General features: G+C 34.5%; 1 protein-coding gene across 1 annotated transcript in view; it reads right to left on the bottom strand.

The window, feature by feature from the left end:
* Window positions 1-23456, bottom strand: part of LOC149775710 (A disintegrin and metalloproteinase with thrombospondin motifs 17-like) — a 30074-nt gene extending 6618 nt beyond the window's left edge. Inside the window, exons 1-4 of the mRNA XM_089943515.1 lie at window positions 23304-23456; window positions 16312-16363; window positions 4751-4862; window positions 3213-3368 (exon numbers count right to left, since the gene is read on the bottom strand). Of these exons, the coding sequence (XP_089799641.1) occupies window positions 3213-3368; window positions 4751-4862; window positions 16312-16363; window positions 23304-23456 (473 nt within the window). The remainder of the gene's footprint in view (window positions 1-3212; window positions 3369-4750; window positions 4863-16311; window positions 16364-23303) is intronic.
* Between the last annotated feature and the right edge of the window lie 993 nt (window positions 23457-24449).

The raw sequence follows: 24449 nt of genomic DNA, 5'->3' as shown, positions 1-24449 counted from the left end.
GGTAGATTGAGGACCCTCTTTCAAGTCAAACAAATCCTGCCACTATTAAAAGACTTTCACACTGGCTTACATCTTTAGGATATTTATTTGTAGATGGCGGTGCTGGTGAGACCACACTCCAATGGCTTTCCGGAAAGACGGTAGTAGGTGTCCAACCACCCACTCACGCCTTATTGTAGCTGCATCCGTACAGACTGTGATCTCTGGCGGTTGTACTTGCAGAAGTATACCTGCTGTAAGTCAAGTTAGGTCGCTCAAAGTCTGAAGATGGTACCTCATATTTATGCAAATAGAGATATGTTAGTCAAGTCGACAAACGTTTGGCCTCCATTGGGACAAAATAATCATTTGTAACGATCGGATATAAAGGCGACCTACGATGATGAGATCCGCTGCCACGTTTAACAAGCCTAGAAGTTTAAAGAATTCCCGTGCAGAAATAGTAACGAAGCTACCATGTTCCTGACATATTCAATGCGTGTTCCTGAGAGAGGTGTACTTTTTTTTACCTGTGTGTTAAATTGCATACCTAGATGAAAAATCTGTTGAGATTGTATGAGGCCGGATCTGTCCTTGTTGTCGAGGAAACCCGGATTTGTAAGCAGTGTAACAAGGGTTTTCATATCGTGTTCTAATATACAACTCGCCTGATGTTTATTCAGAATGTCGTCGTGGAACTAAATGTCACCGCCTTGGAGATGGTCCGGATATGATCCATAAGACGGTTCATCAGACGATTGAAGACCCAGGGACTAATGTTGAGTCCAAATGAGAGCGCTCTGTATTGATAAATGATGTCTCTTGCAGGCAAATCGCAGGAACTTCCTGGAAGCCTTGTAAATGGGAACAAGAAACTGTGTGTCTTTTTAGTCCACATTGATTCTTAAGTCTCCCTCTTGAACGGTATTAAAAACACAACTTGGTTTTTCCATCGAGAACCAAGGATTATGATGAATTGAGTGAGGGAACTTAAGGTGAAGACAGGGCGCAAAGTAACGTCTGCCTTTGGGACCAAGAAAAGTTTGGAATAAAATATAGGGACATTTATATTTCTAACGGTTTCTACCGCAAGATTTGTTTTTGGTGTAAGGTGGTGGATTTTAATGGTTCTGTTGGAATGTTTGTAACTGATGGGAGGAGGTGTTTTGAAATAGATGCAAAGTCCTTTGGAAACCACTTGTATGGTCCATTGATCGTCGTGGAATATCTGGTCCCTGTTGAAGCCTTCTTCACTGGACCTGTGGTAAGGGTCGTGTGGAGATGATATCATGTTTTGAGAGATTGGTCGTGTGCAGAACCTTTGATGTAAACGATCGGTACTTCTGTATTTTGTCCATATTGATTCCCTAGATCCGCGGTTTTCGATGAGAAGAACTACAATAGGACATCTTGTCAGAAGTTTGCATTCGAGTCGCGTCCCTTGTTTCCTTTTGATGATTCCCAGATATAACTATGTATCGGTGTTGCGATTGAGAGGCTGGAATATGTGTCTCCTTAGTGGCTTGTTTGCATACTTCATTGATCTGGCCACTAAAACTGGATTAGAAGATAACGGTTGTGATCGTAGCTTGGCCTTACGATGATCCTTACGTAAAGCGTAGATAGATTACAGAGCATCGCGTTCTGACAACTACAATATTGCACCTGCTGTGATGGCATCGGCTAAAGTATGTTGAGCAGCTCTGTTCAAGACCCGGACCATTCTGGAGATAGACTCCCATGCATGTACTGTGGAACTGGTAGGAAGAAAAGATGAACTCTCTTCCGCCTGTTGGAAGATAGACATAGCCATCGATACCAATTTCAAAATAGAGCCCACTGCCACTTTATTGTGGACTAATTGATAAGTGTCACTGAAAGATGTTCGATCCATACGAATGGATGGCTGTAGAGTGGAACACTAAGGAGGCAAGACCTAAAGGTATCGCCAACAATTAAGAGTCCTGTGGTTGTGCTTTAAGTACCAAGGGTGTCTCTGATCGTGTAGATTTCCAGCGATTTGTAGCTGGAGAGACTTTTGTTAATTTATCCCCAAAATTTCCGCACTGAGGACATGTCATCATGTAGGCTTATGGTGTTTTCATCCTATCCTTAGTTGTGGGTTCCTGTGCTATGCACATGGTCTAATCGGTAAGACAAATAGAGCAGAACGTATAATCATGTTGTAGCTCTGCACTTGTCTCTTATAATTGAACACAGAGTTGGTGCAAAGCCATGCCATATAGTTTTACCTGGAAAATAGCAGACTAATTTAAAAAAAAACTATGAAGCGCTCAGGTGAAAACCAAACTAATTCACCACACTACTTGTGAAAGGTTCAATGACAACCAGTAGAACAATGAAGCGTGGCCTGTATGTAGCTAGCAGTTGTATTATTATATTAAGAGTTTTATATAGGTATGAGGGACTTGTGCGAACTTATAGTAAAATGTACAGGCTGAATTTATTGTGAAGTCGCTCAGGCTCCCCGGGCAAGTACCTAAGTGCATTTAAATAATTAAAGACGACAAAGTGTGGTTTAAGGCAGGATTTTGTCCACATAGAATGAAAGAAAGGTTGGAAATATAGATGGAGTATACTTTCCTTGGAAATGATAATTCTTCCAACTGGTATCAACGTTGATTCTGGCATTTGCGAGGTCTCTCGTCGTGAAAGCGTGTTTCTTGGCACGAGCAATACCAGTAACGGAGATATTCATGGGCTTTGCCGCCAATCCCTATATCAAGGGGAGATCACTCTACCCGACCGCCACGGAGGAGGGGGCAGATAACTTTTGGCTCTTTTCAGCAAAGAAATATTTTCTCGGAGGGCTGGATTTGCGAGGTAGTAGTAGATCTCCTAAAGTGTGATGACTGGGTAACTTGTGTAAACAATAAAATAACTGTACATCTACTGTACTTTACCGGAATTTTAAGAAACACCACAAACTGAATTAAATCGTACATTCAGAAGTGATGGCTGAACTAATGAGTGTTGATCCTTGAGACATCAGACGTTATATACCATCAGCAAATTTTTAAAAAAAGAACATTTAAAAAAATATATCAACTTTCTCTGATTAATATCGCAAATAATCATTTTATCATCTTGTCTTCACGGTAACACAGTATTATATATTCATCGAAAACTCAAAACGTGCAATTATATTAGGAACACCGTATATACTTTACAAGCAAATCTGCAACACGTTTTAGTTCAAAACGATACATTACCCCAGGTAAAACAGGAAGTTTCTCATGGATGTTATGCTGCATGAGGAAAACGTGTGTTGGATTCTTGCCGTTGTTGCATTAGCTGTATAAGGAGATGTGATCATGACGTGCCCCTTCGAACAGGAACCAGTTTTAGGATCATGATTTGCCGCAAGACTGAAATATATAAATAAACAAACATATAAATATATTAAAATAAATAAATAAATATTTTCTATACGACCTGAAATATTCGAACAAATGAATTTGGCAACAAAAGATTTAAAATTCAAAGCATTGAAAAGTTTTAAAATTCTACGTCAATTCTACTAAATAATTTCTTTTAAAATATAATCCTTCTCGTAGGTTTTGTGTAAAACTTTATGTTCATTTTTGGTGGGACATGCTAAAATAATAATCATGCATTTTGCTGTGTAAATGTTTGCCTAAGCGCTACAGAAAGAATTTAACCCGCTGATTCGATATTAAGGTTCAAAGTTTTCTCTCGCACCATGGCAAATGTTTGTAGAAAGCAAACTATACATGATCCCTATCTTCAGAATTACAGTCCTTTCATGAATCGTTAAGGGTGTTATCTGCTGTAAAATCACGGTTTCCTGCGCAACTTTTAAGACAAGAGCAGAACTCATAATATGTCGTCAATGTGGCCTCACTTTTGAGCTCATTGTTCATTAGCACCATCTAGTGCTTAAGAGATTGGATCAAAGATGACGTGGCTATACCTTGAGAATTTCATTAAATAGTCAAGGCTAAAAACTTTATATTTATAGTCTTTTCATAATCGCAATAAAAGAAAGAAAATCAGTATAAATCAGTGAAATGTATAGAGCATCTTGGAAAATCATTATCTATTTAGGGACTGCCATAAATCAACCAGACAAGAACTCTGCTACTGAGTTATTAAGGGATCAAAATAATGTTGTCTTAATTGACACATTCACACCTGCATTCGTCTTTCTCGATATTTTGTTAACGTCAAGATACGGTGTTCAAATGTTGCAAAATACTTGCTCGGCTATTACGTTATACAAAATTGGTTTTGGGATCTGATTCTTACTGTTTTCACTGTAATATATGTAGAATGGTGTGGCGCAAAAAAATTACTGCCAACCCAGATTTTGTTTTAAGAATTGTATTGCCTAGACCCTTTAATTTGAAAAAAATTATCCCCTTCCAAAATGAGTTCACCCTCCAGCATTTTGCCTGAGATCATCCTCAGAATATAATCCCATCTTTCCATGTTGATTCTTAATGGCCCATATATTCTCGAAGTCTTATGTCTCTTTTTGATCTTGAATGTCGAAAATATGGGTTTAGTTCTGATGTAAAAGAGGACTGAGAAAAGAGACACGCGCTTCAATATTCGTCTGACAGAAATAAACCACTATATAATATAGATTAGTACTTTTTGTTAAACAACAGCAACAAAAACAAACTAAAAACCAATAACAACTGCAACATCAACACCAGAACAAACATTACATCAGAAAGGCGCTAATACTTCAAAACCTATGCAACGAGCCCGAAAAGATGCTTACAAATGACCCAGCTCGTGAACGGCAGTCAGAACGAGACGGCTACCTCTGTCTTCAATAATAGAAGCATGATAATAGGAATCCGAGAAGCACGCGGCGGAAAACCAGGTTCTCCCTGCAAAGCAAGCGTTACCACTTAATATAAGGATATATGAAGTATGTCTAAGCTTACTATACGATATAAATATGACTCAAAGCAAAAGCTTTAATTAATGTTTCGTTCTGCTGATTCAACTAGTAATGACTGAACCCGTCCAGCAATCAAAGTTATTTAACATTCTCTCGCTTTTAAAACTTTTGTGGCACATGTACAGCCAATGGTCCAAAGTAGCTAACTATACCCGTGTTATTATCATCATGATATCGTATACACTTCGTAGACTGGGCGATGGCCAATAGCTTACTGGATAAGTTAACCGACGAATCGCTTGATTGGTGTTGGATAGCACGTTAATAAATGATAGATTACATCGTGATGTTGCAACGGCCGTTATTGGAAAAGATCTTTATCAATCACTGTGTTTATATCCAGTTATTGTCTGAGGACACAACGAGGCCTCAGAGCCGTCCTGGTTTGAACAGAATTCTAACCTGCACCTTCTAGTCGGCAGTCCAGTACACTAACCACTTAGCCACAGAGGCTGATTGTAATTACACACTTATGATTACATTTTAACATGGTCAAAAAATAATGGATATAGAGAGTGGAGGGAGTGTTTAGAAAAGAAACTAAACAATCAATGCTTGTATAATTTATTTGTTTATTTGAGAGCAAACTGTCTACATAGTTCAGATATATCATTCGTCTTACTGTTACAAATGCGTTATACTTTTGCTTTAAAATTCAAACACTTCCATATGAACCTAATATATATATATATATATATATATATTATACGAACCCACAGCAGTTCCTTGAAACTTCTTCCTGCAAAGACAGAGAGGAAAATAATGTGCCTGATATGTATTTTCAATATTTAAGTCAGACTACGCCAAACACTGCCAAAGTCATACGTAAAAAGAACATGTTACCATTGTTAGCCCAACAATGACACTTTTATCTCCATCGAAGATGTAAATTGTGACATTATTAAGATATCAGTCTTTGGGCATATTTAGAATTCTAAGCCAACATTTTAAATTAGGTTTATATCTTATATTCTGCATGCTAATTTTTCCTGGTTCATTATACACGAATGCATACGAAGCAGACTTAGATACACCAAGAATATATTTGCAAAATGAAAAATGAACTTGTTCAGTATCGTTGGCCTCATATAACACACAAAACTCAGCAACATAACTAAGAGTCTAACACACGAATCAATCCATTACAGGCATTTTGCCATGTTTTGAAAGACATTGCTTCAATATATACATAGCCTTAAATGATTACAAAAATATAGTTTTCTGGCTCATATACTGGGCCTTTATTTAATAAAAATATGCATACTAGATAATTGTAATAGGATTCAATTTGTATCTCTGTAGGGCCTGATTACCACTTTTCATAACTTTTGAGATAGCAGCCTTTGCGAAATGCAAGACATCATGTTTTGTTTTTGTTGGAGGTTTTCTGTTTTTTATGTTCACTTTTAATTATCAATTTAAACAAAACCTATGCTGTCTATTGAGCGTATTTTGCAACTAGTTGGCAGTGTAACAAAGACAATTATATAGACTGCATACAACAGTATCAATACTAGTAGCAATACTTCAAAGGTTTTACCGAACCGTCCCTGTTTCCGTCCGCTAATAAGGGTTTTGGTCCGTTCAAACATAAAGGAAAGAGTAAAGGCGATAAAACACAACCTTACCATACGCCCCACATGAGAATTAAATGCATCGGCAATAAAATTGTTTGACATACCACATGTTTATACAACATCATAAAGTGTCTTAATAATTCTATTAAAAAAATCACTAATAGTTTCACGAACTAGCTTTTAGTATGGCAAACTTCTCTTTGAGAAGCCCTTTCATATTCTATAAATACTGCATAGAATATTCCCATATGTTTGATAAAAGATGTAAAGATTACAGTATATAATATGAACATATTATCTACTGTTGAATTACTCACTTAAAATCTTGCCTGATCCTCGCTAACTAATTCACTGTCGTCCACCCGTTCATTTATCCTGTTATTTAGCATCGATAAAACTTATTTGCTTAGTACAGGTAGTAAACGAATGCCTCTGTGGTTGGAAAGTTCATTTGCATTAAACTTCTTCAGACTTGTAATACGATTCCATTGTCTTAAAACAAGCAATGGAGAAGAGTGAGAAGCAACAAATTTAACAAATATTTTTCCAAAAGAATACAAAGTAAAAATCTAAAACATGGGAACTTTCGGTATTACGAATTAAATCCCCAATAATTATAAACTTACAAGCAGAAGTCCTAATGATTAAAGTTCTGAATAAATTTTAGTAGAAATCTAAATTAAATCAGACGATTGAAGTGTTGATATGCCTGTCGTGGCCCGTATAGTGGCGATATGCCAACAGTCTTTTGTTGGATCACAATAATATAATCCAAGAATATATCCTTTTTTTTGAAATTTCACTATAAATTCAAGTCTCTAATTCCAATATGATACAGTTCAGATCTTAAAGCACAAATGAATAATTTCAAGAAAAAAGCAAGATTATATGGTCCTCTACTTGATCTCAGGTCACAATTAACATTCTAAACAAACTATTACTGAATGGAAAATAACCTTATTGAAGGTTTCTAATGTTTGCTCGATATAATAATTATAATAACGCATAGTATACATAATGCCTTGACTCAGGCTAAGATAATAATTCTAATAGATAACCCATTCAGTTAAAAATGTTTTAGCTGTGTATTAGATGTTTAAAGATTTTTTTATATCAGTGATTCAGGTCAAGTAGAAAATTAACTTGAATTTGGACAAGATCAAATCCGACACCCAATGTTACATTATCAGTAGCATATAATGAAATATGCTTGCTTATAAAGACCGCAACTAACAAACAATGCAAATTAAATATGCATAACGATAGGTATAATGATATCCGGTGACCTATACTCTAGATAATATCCAGTACCTAATGGTTTATTCAATAATATTGTTAATATTGGTGAAATTATGTTGCTCGTACATTTAAAGAAATCGCTTAAAAAAAAAACACATCTAATCACCCAGGTTTTTCATGTTTCAATTTACTCAGTGATAGGCACATTCCTCTCCAGTGTTTATTCTTTCTATAATATCATGAGCTATTTCAACGTTTAGCAAGTTCCTGTAAGAGATCAAATGAACTGGAAAAATTAAGGAGTTCTGTAAAATGTTCATGCTAAGGTGTAGATTGATATTGCTTTGTGCACAAGTACTCGGAGTCTTTTGAACGCGTAAGAAATGTTGTTTAATTTAAAACATAATGCAGATAAAAGACTGTTTTGACATTTTTGTTATCATGCTGATTTTCCTTGTTTCTTGTAAGAGCAATACAGATATTTCCATAGAACTTATGATCTTTTAGAGGCTATAAAATATCTGTAACACCAAGTAGTAGTAGTGTGTGATTAGAATTTTTAACGTAGCTTTAACAATTTTGCAGTCATATCGCTACCATGTCTGCAGTGTGGCAGTTCAATGTAATGTTTAGCACTGGGGCATCATGCCGCAGACATGTAGCATGATGTCCCACCCAGTCACATTATCCTGCCGCCAGGCCGACCAGTCCTAACACTAACATCTTAATGCTGAGCGAGTAGCGAGGCAGCTGTTAGTACCATTTTTGTAAGTCTTTGGATTGACTCGGCTGGGGTTTGAACCCACGACCTCCCTCTTCCGAGGCGGACGCTCTAACCACTAGGCCACCGGAGCGGTCGAGTAGTATTAATAATAATAATAATAATAATTATAAAGACGTTCTACTCATCTCTGTGGCATAATAAACGGAACCTGTATCTGTGTTAATTCGAACGATTTCAGTAATATATTCGTCCAGTATTCCGTCAAGCGATTTAGCATCATCGTCAAGAATGTTCTTCAGGTAGATACATTATTATACCTTTCAATGTAATTGTTAAGCAAATATCGACATCATTGTTATGTCAGTCACATTATTGTTAAGAGGGAGAGTTATAAGCAACTTCCATACATGGTGTGTATAATTTGTAAACAGGAATTAAATTAACTTAGGTCAGCGTTATATGCTTGGCTCTTGTTTTCCACCAATCAAATTAATCGATATCGTTATTTATTACTTAGTTGTTTATAAAGCACATGAAACGCAACAGAGAGCAGTTTAAATACTCACTTTGTGATTGCCATGGCATGGTCGTACTGGAGGTTGTTAGTAATACTAGAGTTCTTTTGAAAAGCTGAAAATTCGTTTAAAGCTTCAGATGAATTGAGGTTTCCGCTGGAATCTTCGGCTTTGTATGACCACGGTGCACTAACGGCATCCTGAGAAATAGAAGCGCAGTATTTGTATCATCCTCTTTACGTCTTTACGTTGCACAATAATTCAGCAAGGTGTGTTGTAAGAATGGTACGGGACAGTTTGTAAATCAGCGTCATGATAGGCACAGCAATGAATGAAAATAAATCATCTTTATGATAGACAGAGCAATGAATGAAAATTACTCATCGTTATGATACAATTATTAAAATAACGAAAATTACCATTATAAAAATGCAACTTTGGCAGTTTTCTCGTAATGTACAATATGTTACATTGTGTATATTTTGTTGCAAATACACATACATACATATATATATATATATATATATATATATATATATATATATATATATATATATATATATATATAATTTTTGGATATGACTTAATTTTAGGATATTATTTAGCCACAGAAATCCGCCATGTATATTTCTAACCTGCAGAAAACAGATGCATAAACATCATCCTATATATATATATATATATATATATATATATATATATATATATATATATATATATATATATATATATATATATATGAAACAAGAGGAAAGCTTATAAACAATTAAACTCAATCAATATTGACACAAAGAAGAACAGCGGGGAAAAATTCACAAAGACTGTGCAGACTCAGAATATACAAATGGAGACAGGCAGAATGGCTTACCAAAGCTACGTTAACTCCTTTTAAGTATAATCCAATGTCGATTCCAGTGATATTTGTATATTTCACTTGTTGATATTCAAGATCCATCTTGTTACGCCATCACAACAGAGGGGAGAAAAAAAAAATAAAGAAAAAAAAATATATATATTTTATATATATATATATATATATATATATATATATATATATATATATATATATATATATATATATCCGAAAATATGATAAAAATCATAAATTTGCTAAATAGAGTTATGTATCGCATATTAATGATACATTTGCTACATCATATATCACTGATACAACTGTATTTCATGATGATACATTTGCTACATCATATATCACTGATACAACTGTATTTCATGAATCAAGGAATACGTCAAAATACCTGACAATGAAGGTGTAAAACAATAACCGATAGGAAGAGAGCATTTAATTTGACAGTAAAAGTGACTTTAAACAGCAAACAGGAAGAGAGGCAACAGGTGAAAATACAAGTGTAAGACAAATGCAGACAGGAAGAGAGGCAAACGTAAATAATATAGTAGGTCCAATCAGTTTTTAAATAGTAGTAAAAGTATAGAGAATTTACTCAAAATCGTGCTTTTTTCAAATGTCAGAAAATTTCCCATCCTCAGCGCAAGTATTGAGATGAAATTTTGGAAAATAGTTCTACGTCACTGTGACGTTTGTTCGGCACGATCATAACTCACCTTTTAAAAAGTCCTATCTTAATAATTCAATTCTTAAAATGACGTTGATATCAGTTAACAATTTGGTAAATTTTGTATATTTTTGCGAGAAACATATTAGTTACCCATACCAAATACTTCAATGATGATGTTTGTTTTCAATACATGATTTCGGATGTTAAAAATTGGTAGTGCCATCACCAACTTTTAGTGTAACTTTTCTCACCCTTGCGACAGAGAAATCTAGCTGTTTTGCTAAACTCACTTTTCTTATCTCAGTCTAGTAATCTCAGACCAGTCGTCACAGTCAAGGTGCCCACGCGCTCAAAACTACTTTAAAAAAAGAAACTCTTGTTGTCTTCTGCTGTGCCTGACGTAGTTGCTTTAAAATCAAACAACAACAACAACAACAAATATATAACAAAAACATTGGAACTTAAGGTCAATCCATCTCTGAGAACACACCATACAAAGACATTTCGATATAGACAAAGACACACAAGCATGATATGTCGAGCTTTTTGGTATTATGCTAGTTCGTTCCACACTGCGTGGTCAGTTTTATCCTATATGCAGGCCTAGCTCAGTACATTTTCAGGTCAGCGTCATTAAATGTATACAAAGCTACCTGACTAATTTTAAATACTTCGTGTGAAACAAATTATATACTGTTAGCAATATTTAATGACGCTGACCTTAAAATATAATGTTCTACAGATAGGATAAAGTTCACAATGCTGTGTGAAATGAACTTTGATAGAAAACACTGATCCATGCACATATACTATAGATCTATACACTTCATAGCCTCCCAATTCTCATAACAACTACGGAAAACTTGCTTTATTCTAATTTTGTTAAGCTTCTTCATTGTGACCCAGCTGAACCAAAAATATACCTACAATATATGATGACAAATAATGCACTTACCAGCCAGAAGTAATCATTTATCCATCAACACGTTAATCCATAAACCAATTTCTCAGTAGCATTTGCCATATTTCCAAGACGGAAAAAATGTTCAGTGAATCCGTGAACTTGAAAGTGTAGCACATGGTTATACGCTAGGGTCCGTATTTGGAGGGTCTTTTATACACGGGGATAATTTTATCAATCAATACTAAGGAAAGCACAAGTATGTCACAAAGAGTTTCACCTCCTCCAAAGAAAAGGAGAGATATATACGATAGTGACACAGATCACTAATAACCCATGAATAATCCAATGCAACATGTTACCCTTCGTTACAGCTTGTACTAAGTATAACTACAGTATATCTGAATACCCGGTATCGTTTCGTTATTTCCAATATCCCTTTTCATAATTGGAGCTGATACAAATGAAACAGTTTCTTGTAATAAATATGAATTATTTCAGTTTTATATAACATCCATTTAATAAAAATGTGATAATACCTCATAACTATGCCAAATTTTATGATGTTATTTTTCTTTGCTCACGCGTATAATCTGTGTACTTCCGATGAAACAGTCGCACCACAGCCCTCATTAACAAATTTGTATTAATATGCCGCATGTAAACATTTGCACGTGAACAATATTATACTAGAGAAGAGTTCTTTTACTTTAAAGGAAAATGTTGGGTGATAAACATAATCTACGTTGGGGTTTGGACCGATGCAAGGAAATTCCAGTCGCGGGGTTACATTATATATCTCCCCACTAATCAAGCATCGTGTGACTACAGTTAATGTAACCCCTTGACTGGGATTACCTTGTCTCGGTCCAAACCCCAACATAGATTCTATATACCTCATTACAGATTAATCCGTAGTACTGCTGGATCATCGCCAAGGCTGTAGCCATGCTGCCATACAAAGCTAGAAAACTAGAAATTATGATGAGAGTGCATTTATGTATCACAAGGATCCTTCAGTATGATTACAGGCAGCATATAAGTAACCGCCATTTTGGTCTACCAGTCATTAAAAGGCCACCAGATTCCAAGCAAATCCTAAATTTCCCATTGTGAATCCTTCCACACAAATTACATTGTTAATAACACTCTAATTATGATTCTACAATTGTATTATTATTATTATTATTATTATTATTATTATTATTATTATTATTATCATCATCGTCATCATCATCATCATGATTATTATTATTATTATTATTATTATTATTATTATTATTATTATTATTGTCGTTATTGTTATTACTGTTATTAATATTATTAAAATCATCATGGTGAATATAATTAACCAAATAATTCATTAATTAATGCTAAAATTATTATAAGTAGTAGTAGTTTTAGCGGTAGTATCAACACATATAATTTTCAATATTGTTGCTATTTTCTCTAAATTTAACTAATGAAGACTAACATAGTTAAAGAACTATCTGGTATAGGAGGCATTGTACATTGTAATACCTTTGGTAGATTGATTCATCCGTGTATATATAAAGTTCAATTATGTCTACACCAGCTGGTATCTCTCGCTTCACTCGACCAGGTTTGTCGTCAGTACGGAAATTTATGTTCTGGTTTCCAAATTTTGGACCCGATGACTGTAGGTCTGAATAATAATAATAATAATAATAATGTTTGGTTTGTAGCATAGGCATTGACCCAATTTACATGCATGTATTAAAAATATTGTACTACCATAAAACATAACGATTCTAGGATTAACACATTGATTCTCTCCCTTTTACAGATTTTACAAGATAAATAGCAAAATTATGAAGAATAATAATAAATTTATTTTTTTTTTGGGGGGGGGAAGGGGCAAAGTTATAAAACTTGGTGTTATTTGCATAACAATGAACGTACGAAAATACATATGCCTGTCTCAAAATATCAAACATGGGACATTTAGCAGCACAGTGAAACTCATCCTCTGTATCTATCCCAAACGACAAAACTTTCAACATAGTTTTATACCTATATTTGCCGTTATGGGGAAAGCACCCATTTCTGAACGTGCATAGCAAGTTGACATTTTAGGAAGAGTTCAAATAATCTATATAGTATTGAGAACTCACATTGTTTCTGATCTTATTATAAAATCGTAATTTATCCATTGAATTTAACTTTCCATTTAGTTCGTGCTGAACAATATCTTTACAAAGTTCTTTAAATATAATGAAAAAGAGTTTCTCATCACTCAGACCTGCTTAACCCAAACTTCTCCAATTCCGTATGAAAATAATAGATTCTTAACTTTATTGACCCTAGAGTCACAAAGTTTGACCCAAGTCAATTGTAGGTCATAGCCATGTTTTGGGAATCTGTCTCCAATAATGTTTAATAATTGAACCAGAACTTAGGAATTCTCATATATCTTACTAATTGTATTGGCATCCTATCTAACTCATTAGCCTATAGATAAAATCGTTTGGTGTGTGTGTTTTGTAATGCCAAAAATATAGTTTCTTAATGACGTATGTAAAGGTTCTTGTCAATTACTTTGTGGAAACCCCAAACTTCTTATTTAGGAAAGATATATCAAGATGATAATTTCTTTTATACCTAGTTGATCTTTTATTATTTAGGAATACTTTTTACAGCAAGTTGATCTTTATCAATAATTCATGTGATGCTTTCAGAACAGATTTATATACCTATTTTTAATTTAACTAACTTCACAAATTGTCTTTCAGTGCACGAAGCCAAATACATGATTTGGTTGTCAAAATGGATCATTCCTATTTTGGGTTATTGTAGTGAATTTAGTCATAATAATGTTGTTGATCGAGTTCGTTTGGAGTTTTTAAAATCGTTATTGGGGCTTAAAAAATAACATAAACTAAAATGACTTTGGGTATGGGAATTGGGCACAACGTCTCTGATATCAAGGTTTTATGTTCAAAGTGTCAAATATAAAATAAAATCATTGCAGCCTTATGAAAATAAATGTGTGCAACTTGTATAAATATCGTTATTAAATCGTTAAAATTTATTCGAAATTAAAGTTGGAGACCTTGATATGGAATATTTCATCTGCTCCTGGTTTTTACGAGGTATGACCAGACCAAAGCGGATTATTCTGTCTAACACTTCTGACACAAAACAATAATGACCATTTATTCAAAATTGTCATAGTTGACTTGAAAATTCCAGTACAGCATCATCTTATAAATTCATTTATATTTTTTTTAATTCGGCCTTATCTAACTATAACACTATACACAGGTAATACATGCTGTTCATAATTTATCCGAATGCATTGGACAAAGTAGTTTTTGTTTACTCTATCACATCCAGCAGATTCAAAAGATCGTTTATTTTATAATATAACGTTTCATTGTTTTTATCACCTTTTCTCTAAACTGGGTTTAATAGTCCATTAGGACTAATGCTATTCGTAAGACTTCTTCTCAGGCTAAGGGTAGGTGTAATGCATAAATGAGGGCGCACTGCATGTACTTAACAAATGAAGGTAGCAGACTTACTTATTTTTTTTTAAGATATCTTGTGCACATACAACAGGCAATTCAAACCGCTCTGGTGGCCTAGTGGTTAAAGCATCCGCCTCGGAAGCGGGAAGTCGCGGGTTCGAATCACGGCAGAGTCATATCAAAGACTTATAAAAATGCTACTACAAGCTGCCTCGCTTGGAGCTCAGCCTTCAGAGGTTAGTGTTAGGAATAGTCGGCCTGGTGTCAGGATAATGCGACTGGGTGGGACTTGATGCTACATGTCTTCTGCATGATGCCCCAGTGCTAAACATCACTATAAACTGTCACAATGCAGACATCGTAGCGATATGAAACAATTGTTTAAGTTACGTTAAAACTCCGAAAGACACACATTTAAAATATGCAACAATTTATATGTCCATATAAGCAAATATATCTTCGAAAGCACTTAATTAAATGTGCTGGTTGCACAATATTGTAAAGCAGAATTTCAAACAGAACATTAGGAAAAGAAGGACAGAAAAAGAGAGTAGTTATTTATGTATATGAATATATTTCAAATCAAATGTCAGTGTTAGAGAAGAACGCTGATAGAGAAGAAGATATAATATTGATGAGAGTACCAGGTATTTGTTGTGAATCTCCGTGCATGTCGGTGTCTCCATTATCTCGACGTATTTCAGTCACAATGTGTGTTGCTTCCAAGAGTTCGCCGGTTGGCTCAAGCCGATATTTTTTGCCGTTTAGCATAAATGTACCAACCTAAAGTACAAATATCATAGCACGTCAACAAGAAGAATATATAATAAGATGTGTCATGCTGTAATATGGCATATATTGACAATCATAATGGAAAGCACCCTTACAACGCTAATCAGTCCTGAAATGAAAGGCGCAGGTCTTGAGTGACAACGGTCAGTTTTATGCACTCGCATTCTCTTTGCATACATACATACATACATACATACATACATACATATATACATACATACATACAAACACACATACATACATACACACATACATACATACATACATACAACATACATACATACATACATACAATGATACATACATACATACATACATACATACATACATACATACATACATACATACGTAGGTACGTACATACATACATACATACAAACGTACATACATACATACATACATACATACATTAGTGTATGCTTGAAAACGACCCTGACATAAAGTTATAAGTTCAAACACCAAAACTACAACGTTTCTTGAATTTCTTATAAGAAGCCATTTTAGTCCAAGCTAAAACACAAAGTTTTATCGGTTTATCAATCTTTTTCTCATCACTTTTGATATAAAAATACCGGTTGACATATCCATCCCAGCGTTTTACATTTCACCATCACCGCAGCTTTTGTCTTCGTATCTTGGTAGTAACCGTACATCTGCAAGATAAATATGTTCATCAGTAAATATAATCGACTCAACGCGTATTGTTTTATCGCATTTACCCGCATATAATTCGACCAGTATTAACCAGGTGTGGAACTTACAGTGCCAACCATTGACCTGTTAGTACAGCATATGATGGCAGAACAGACATTGACTCAACGCGTATTGCTTTATCGCATTTACCCGTATATAATTCGACCAGTATTAACCAGGTGTGGAACTTACAGTGCCAACCATTGACCTGTTAGTACAGCATATGATGGCAGAACAGACACTGAGACTACTAATTTCTGAGCACGAGTTTCATATATAGATGTTGATCACATGACGTCATCACGTTTGACACTCTCAGATAATCGGTCATCTATGTGAGCAAGTTTGGTCAAATGAGTTAGTGTTGTGCGTGTATTCATCCGTTGACACAAACGATTTGTCCTAAAATATGGCAGGTCAAAGCAAAAAGGTGACACAACGGACACAAACAAAGTGGATTATATAGATACACAGGACTTGATAACCCGAGAAAAGTACACAAAAACTGGTGAAACTTTGTGGAAATTGTCCGTACAAAATACCAGCTTCAGAATGGCACATTAACGTTTCAGATTTGCTGGACATTTTGTATCCCGTCATAGTGAATAGATCGAAACTCTGCAGGACTTAAAGGTACACAAATCACTTGAATCATACAAATCTTTCCTTTATGGATGAGTTAAAGAGGTTTGACAGCGAGTTGAAAATGGACATTGTTTGGTGACCGGTTGTGTAAATACAACTGTGTTTCTTTAGATCAAAATGCCAACAGTTTGTCAGTAATTTGTTTTTTATATTGATGATTTTTCATAACTTAGAATTTGATTGCAGGATGGCCAATCATGCTAGAAACAGCAAATGCAATTGTATTCCTACCACCATAAAATGAAGGTGTAGTATAGACTTCTTTTGAGTTTAAAGTAAATTTTCAAACACCGTATGCAGTAGCTATTTATGACTAACAGTGCACATGAATAGTAATCGAAACGAAACAAAAACAAACTATGCAAGCGAATGTCACTCTCGTTTTGTTGACTAAGTATTATACTTTAATAAATAGTTAAATTAGTTGCTCCAGCTCTTATAATAGTTTGTTAGTAAAACTGGTACAGTGCATTTCTTTCAATTACTGGTTCAAGACAAGAAATTAAAGTATTGACCATTAAAGCATGTCTGGAGAAAGTAGAGGGAAAACCACAATTTAAGAAAACTCATTCATATAACTATCAAACTCAGTGCTAAATATTTATTTGTGGGAAACAATATTGTGGTTTTCTTGTCTTTCGAATAGATATAAATGTGAGGTACTATAAACAATATATAAAGCATATGGTAATACTGCGTAAAAATAACAATACAACTAATAATTTATTCACAGCATAAAGAGCTGGATAAAACAAACATAAGGATAACGCTTCAGTTTGTGTCAATCAAAATGTTTAAAGAAGAAACGCTTGTCGTCTATCAAATAAAGGTTTCACTTGGTTGTATATGTTGTTAATTATATCAATCTCTGGTTTCAATTCAATCAAAAGGCCTGTTACGAATATATGCTCTTACTATACGTAGCAGAAAAGAGTGAACACAGCAAGCTTTGTAAAATTTAACAAATAATTTATTTCCCTAGAATACAAAGTAAAAAATGAGAAAAAAGAACTTACGGTGTTACGAATTAAATCCAAAAGATAATCCAAGAAAGAAAAAAAAAAACACAGCTTCTATCAATGAAAAGTTCTAAGTGAATCTCAGTTCCAATTCCGATGAAAATCCAAGATGGAAGGCGATGACGTCTGTAACAACCTACGAAGTGCAGATGTGTCAACAGATTCTTATTGAATCACAGAACAAATTATTCCAGCTTTGAATTCCATAAAAAATTCCTGTAATAATTTGAAGAAAATTAAAATTCAACCCAAGCTGGTCACAACATAATACAAATTAACGTGTCAGATGTTAAAGCACCACTGATAGAATTCTTATCAAAACACGAGTTATACGCCTAACTAAGACACAAAACAGATTCCAAGATTGGGTTCAAAAGTTCATTCTTCTGGAAAAAATAGAAGTTTGTTTACCAATTGACACGTGGTTTATATCACGTAGTCCAGGTACGACCTTGACTCAACTTAATGATTTTTACTCTGAGACAGATAAAACAATTGAAGAAAAAAAACATTGTTTACCAAAACTGTCACTGATTTTGAAGGTCAGCAGCTAGTAACAATATTTCAAATTGTCAAATCCATTAAACAATGTTACCCTATAATAGATGTAAAGGAATAAAAAAAAATATAACAAACAAAGAATTAAATTAAATGCACATAACAAGGCCCAACAGATTCATTATGGTTTGTTAATGCACAGGATACGGTAACAATCTTGTATAATACTGGAATGTCACCACCACTACTTATGACATAGGCTATTGACAATGTACCTCAGAGTAAAGTATATATATATATATATATATATATATATATATATATATATATATATATATATATATATATATATAACGTAACTGGCCTGTATTCCTCTCAACATTTATTCTTAGATGAGCAATTTTTCTCGTTGACTCCAGTTCAAAAGGTGAAAGTTGATAATTCTTTTTTTAAAGGCAGGAATCGTGACTTCAGCACAACACAATCATACACTTTCCTTAATATCAAATCCACGGTCGGCTAAAACAACATCTCCAGGATTAAATTTGTCTAGGAAACTAGTTTTCAGTAATACATTTGTCATTTGCACAACCACCCCAAGCTTCTGACAAGAAAGTAATAATTCTATGTGGGTTAACACCAACGAGGAACTTTACCCTGTAATGGTGTTTATAATATAAACATGTTATGGCTCTAGCAAGGAGATTAGCTGGTCGTGCAATATATATCTCTAAGCTGTCTACAATTATTACATCTTTTAATCTAAATGAGTTTCGGAATGTCATATGTATAGTCTGTCGTAGCTGTTCCCTTTCTGGACAAATAATTAAACCCTTCATTCTAACGTGAAAGTGTTAACCACTGTTATGCCTCGAGGGACGTCCAAGTCGCTACTTGAAAAACAGACAAGCTCTATGTTACTCTATTATTATTGTATGGCTATGTTTGCCCATACAAATGGCGGTTGGAAGTGAACATCGCGCAAGCTTCTGAGCGATCGGAAGTATCAATAGTTTCCACTATCAGCCAATCAGCAGCGACCTTTCAAAAATAACGTCATTTGCGATCGACTGAAACAAAACCTCAGACTCAAAACTCAGACTCTAGGTTTATGACTTACAGCCATCGTACTTTCCTATTCACAGTGCGCAATAAATGAATAAACGCGACACATTCCTGAAGGTGTTATTAATCAGTCTCTTTCTGTCCAGCCTTTTCATTTCAATTTAATTAAATCAGTGTATTTATTTCAGCATTATAAAGAGAATTATGCAAAGATAAAGTGCGGTTTAAAAACAACACTTAAATTGTTAGTAGTTTTATTCGCCGTTCATCATTTTACAATATGCGAATCATTTCATGTCAAATCTGGATGTAAAAAGGCTCTAGAAAAGTACCAGAATTAATTATATCATCTAATTAATTCATCTAATCACATACACATAAATGCTAATAGTCGGTCCACTTTGCCTTTAGTGTGTTCAATTTCATGCTTTTTTTATAATATAGCATGTAAACATATAACTTTATGTGATTCTGATTGGTCCAAATAAGAATATGAAATTATTGCACAGTATTCTCTTTACAGATTGGCTGCGATCATGGGCCATTTTTGTTCGAGTCACGACAGGAATTGGCGAAAACAATGGTCTCCTCTGTCTGAATACAGCCAATTTACCACCACAATGGCTTGTTATGACATGTATAAATATCATAACATGAAAATGGTTCAAACGCTAAGACAAGAACAAAATCAGGTAAAACTAAGGTTATTGCTCAGTTCACGGTGGGGATATGGTGTTGGGGTGAGGGGACGGTAAACATGTAGCATGGAATACATCATATATAGAACAGCGTAGTTTAACTGTTAACTTAGAGGAGTAAATAAATTCGCCTATGTTCACAGAAGAATTTATACATAAACTGGTCTCCAATTTGACAGAAATTGCATATTTACGCGGTAAATATGTGATGCAATTGCAACTGATAATGAAATTTTTTCACATATTCTGTAGTCTACTATTTTAAGTCAAGTACTACAAATATTCGGTCACAAATACAATACAGTAAATATGGGGAATTTCTGCATCCAATAAACCTTTTTTCCCATGAATATTGCGACAACGTAATGTTTAGTTTTGAAACTATATGTTCGACTACGTAAACATGGATCGTCTACTACACCATAAAGAGTACTGCATCGAACAATGCGACATCACGCTCACTGGACTTTCTGTGCTGAAAAATGATTTTGTCTGTTTAAAATGTGCTGTTTATTCGGATGGACGCTTGTTCTTTGGCTTATAGTTTATAAGAAAAGTATAATCTATCTTTAACGTTAATACTAGTTTGTTTGGGACTATTTTTACCCTCAACAAATGAAAAGTGCAGCGTCTGTCAGAATGAACAAATTTATTCGTTCCTGTTTATCTAAATAATTTCCAATGGGAAAAAAACTATGTGATAAACAAATATCAAATAGGTAATGATTTAATATTAAATTTATGAAACTCGTTGAATAATGTTCAGCTTTTGCTCGCCAAGGCGAGTAAAAGAAGGACATTATTCAACTCCTTTCATAAATGCACTAATAAATCATTACTCATTTGAGATCCTCTAGTTGTCACTTCAGAAACACTTTCCTTAGTGTTGCACACTATAAGGTCAAATTACATTTGGCTGTAATAATAAAGTACTGTCTTGTACACCTCCCTTTCCAGTGCGGCCACTTCTAAATTACTGTGTGAGAAACAAAAGACAAAAAAAGGACTCCACACGGAAACGTATTCCTTACTACTGTATAAAAACAAGATACAATCAGTGAAATGACTCTTACTTTTTGTTTTAAAGAATCTCAGACTCGTGTATCTAAAATAATCGAATGCCGTTATGTTTATAAAATAACCGCATTCCTTTCGGTAAATAAACGTGACAAGAACGGTATACAAGCCAATTTGCGTTCTGAAATACTGAAGCTCATCTCAATATCTGCAATTTTCCACAGATAAACAAAACACTACAAAATATGTTGAAAAATAAGTTACCACGTAAGAGTTAAGATTGACTACAGGCAACTGCGTATTGAGCGAGTAATTGAACTCTTCGAATCCGTGATAAGTTGTTTCTGTTCTTCTCTGAGCGTCTATTTCAATTCATAGTGATTAAATAAATATAAGACACACGTATGATTCAAACATGAAGGGTGGTTTATATGAAGAAGGTATAGCACTACAAACATTCCATGGTTAGCTTTTTGAATATTTAGATTTTTTAACCATTCACTTAATAGCGAGTATATTTAAACGAGTGGGAAATATAATCTAAATGACGAATCAGCAAGCAGTAATTCAAACTTTTGAATGTATTTACAGTTCATCTAAGTTATTATTATGCTTTAAGTAACATTGCACATTGCTTCCGACCATACAATTTTTTATATCCCTCATCTATATTTGTTCCCTTTCCATTGGTCTGTTTGAATGTATAATTTAACATCATTTATAAGTCCAGAGATATCGTCACATGACATGGCTAAAATTTGCTACGGTCGTTTTTGCACGAATTGTCACCCGTATTTTCCTATTATATTCCATCCATCCATCCATCCATCCATATCTCTCTCTCTCTCTCTCTCTCTCTCTCTCTCTCTCTCTCTCTCATACATAAGGGACAAAATTCAGGGACATCTGTGGAGTAATAGAGGAAAATAATTTCAGAAAGAGAGAGAGACAGAGAGATGTGGGGTGGGTGGAGAAGAGATTTACAATGAAGGCATTTTTTTGTGTCTATCCCTGTGTTTCTTTTCTTGGTCGAGACAGATATAAGGGGATACAGAAGGATTTTAATGAAATTGTGTACCATGATATTTCATTATTAATATTTTTCTCATTATTTCCTTGTGTCTCTTTTGATTAATCAACGCAAATTCGTCACTGATCTAGAGAGTATAGAACCAATAGTCTACTGTTGAAACAATGTTTATGTATGCGTATTGATGTGCCATTGGCGGATCACAATTTGATATACAACAGTATTTCTTTATACCAACCCTTTAAAGCTATGTTATCAATATGTCACATTGCAACATTGCAACTTTAACATTTTAACATTTTAGATTTTAGGACAGTTCTAAATACACTTTTTGCTCTAAGCCTCGCATGTAAAAACATGAATTGCACATGTTGCATGTTCATTGTTTCATAAAGCGTGCATGATAATTACGTGGTTCGTTGAATCTCACAATCATTCTTATATGATAATTACGTAATTAAGATAAAATGTTCAGTTATAATTAGTGTGTGTGTGTGTGTGTGTGTTTGTTGTGTGTGTGTGTGTGTGTGTAATTTGGATTTTTAACGTCGCTTTAACAATTTTTCCATCATATTCATACTATGTCTCTAGTGTGGCAGTTTATAATGATGTCTGTCACTGAGGCATCATGCCGCAGACATTCAACAACATGTCCCACAGTCACATTATCCAGACACCAAGTCGACTAGTCCTAATACTAACCTCTTAATACTGAGCGCCAAGCGAGGAAGAAAGCTGTTAGTATAATTTTTTTTATATAAGTTTGGTATGACTCGGCCGCGGTTTGGACGCTCTAACCACTTAGGCCACCGGAGCTGTGATTGTTTGTAACTGTGATGTAACAAAGTCGACCGATTGTGTTAAAACAATTCTGGTTTCCTTTTCCTCTCTTCCCACACTCAATTTATTTTCTATTACATGAACTCACCTCTTCGTCTTCTTTGGATATTTCCATCAGCTTTGTCACACCGTTTTCGGTCACATATACATTTACATCATCCTTGATAAGGCTGTTCAGCTGAAGGTCAAGTTCAACCTCTTCTCCGTTTAGTTTAAATATAAATCGTTTCTTTGCAGGCATCAGAGGGTCTCCAGTCAACCTGTGTCTATGCTCCTCGACAGACACTTCTCTTACTGTTACTAATGTAGTGAATAATAATAATAATAATAATAATAATAATAATAATAATTATAACATACACACAAAGGGTCTCATTCCGTGTGAATCAAACACCTGCGTGAGCGTGACTTGATAGTCCATATTTTTCTCCTATTTCCAAGGACCTATAGGCAACAATTGAAAGGATCTTAAACGAGCAAATACTACAGTAATATTTTTCTAAGTACTTAATAACCACACATCGCGAAAATTTAATTTCACCCATGCAGAGTTTTTTTCTCACTTGTTTCACATTTGTAGGACTTATAAGTAAACCTTTTCCAAACGCGAAACAAACACCTAATACAAAAGAATTAGTCATAAATCCAATTATTAAACATGCATACCTAAAATTATCCAGAGATTTCGGTATGTTAAGAAATCAGAAGACATTTTAACAAAACATTATCCATGCTGTCATCGAGTCTCCTGAATACTGTACGCGATGACGTAAGCTGCCTGAAATTGGTTAATTTCTCTGATTGAGAAATATCTTCCCAACACCGACTTTCCATACTAAACAAATAATCGCTAAACTCTAACAAAACTATATAAGAAAATTAGGTAAAATGGTATACTTAAGGTACTACCCCCACCCTCGCTTGGAGAAATGAAATCGTTGGAGAAGTCAAATGCTACCAATATTTATGGCGACCATTGTAGTACATAACCCTTCTATTGTGGCTGATGAAATGCAATTAATGTAGTGCAATTAGATAGATAGATAGACAGATAGACAGACAGACAGACAAACAGATAGATAAATAGATAGATAGATAGATAACAAGTGTGGTCTAAACATGAGTTACAACTCACCCGCAGTCCTTGAATTCGTGTCTGGTTCTTTGAACGGTAGGGATAATACCAATGACATCGCTAAAGTAACAACCGGCATTCTGGTTAGGACCATCATGA

Source organism: Sinohyriopsis cumingii, chromosome 19 (assembly GCF_028554795.1).
Source record: "Sinohyriopsis cumingii isolate HCF-2022 chromosome 19, ASM2855479v2, whole genome shotgun sequence".
NCBI lineage: Eukaryota > Metazoa > Mollusca > Bivalvia > Unionida > Unionidae > Sinohyriopsis > Sinohyriopsis cumingii.
This window is presented reverse-complemented; position numbering and strand designations above follow the sequence as displayed.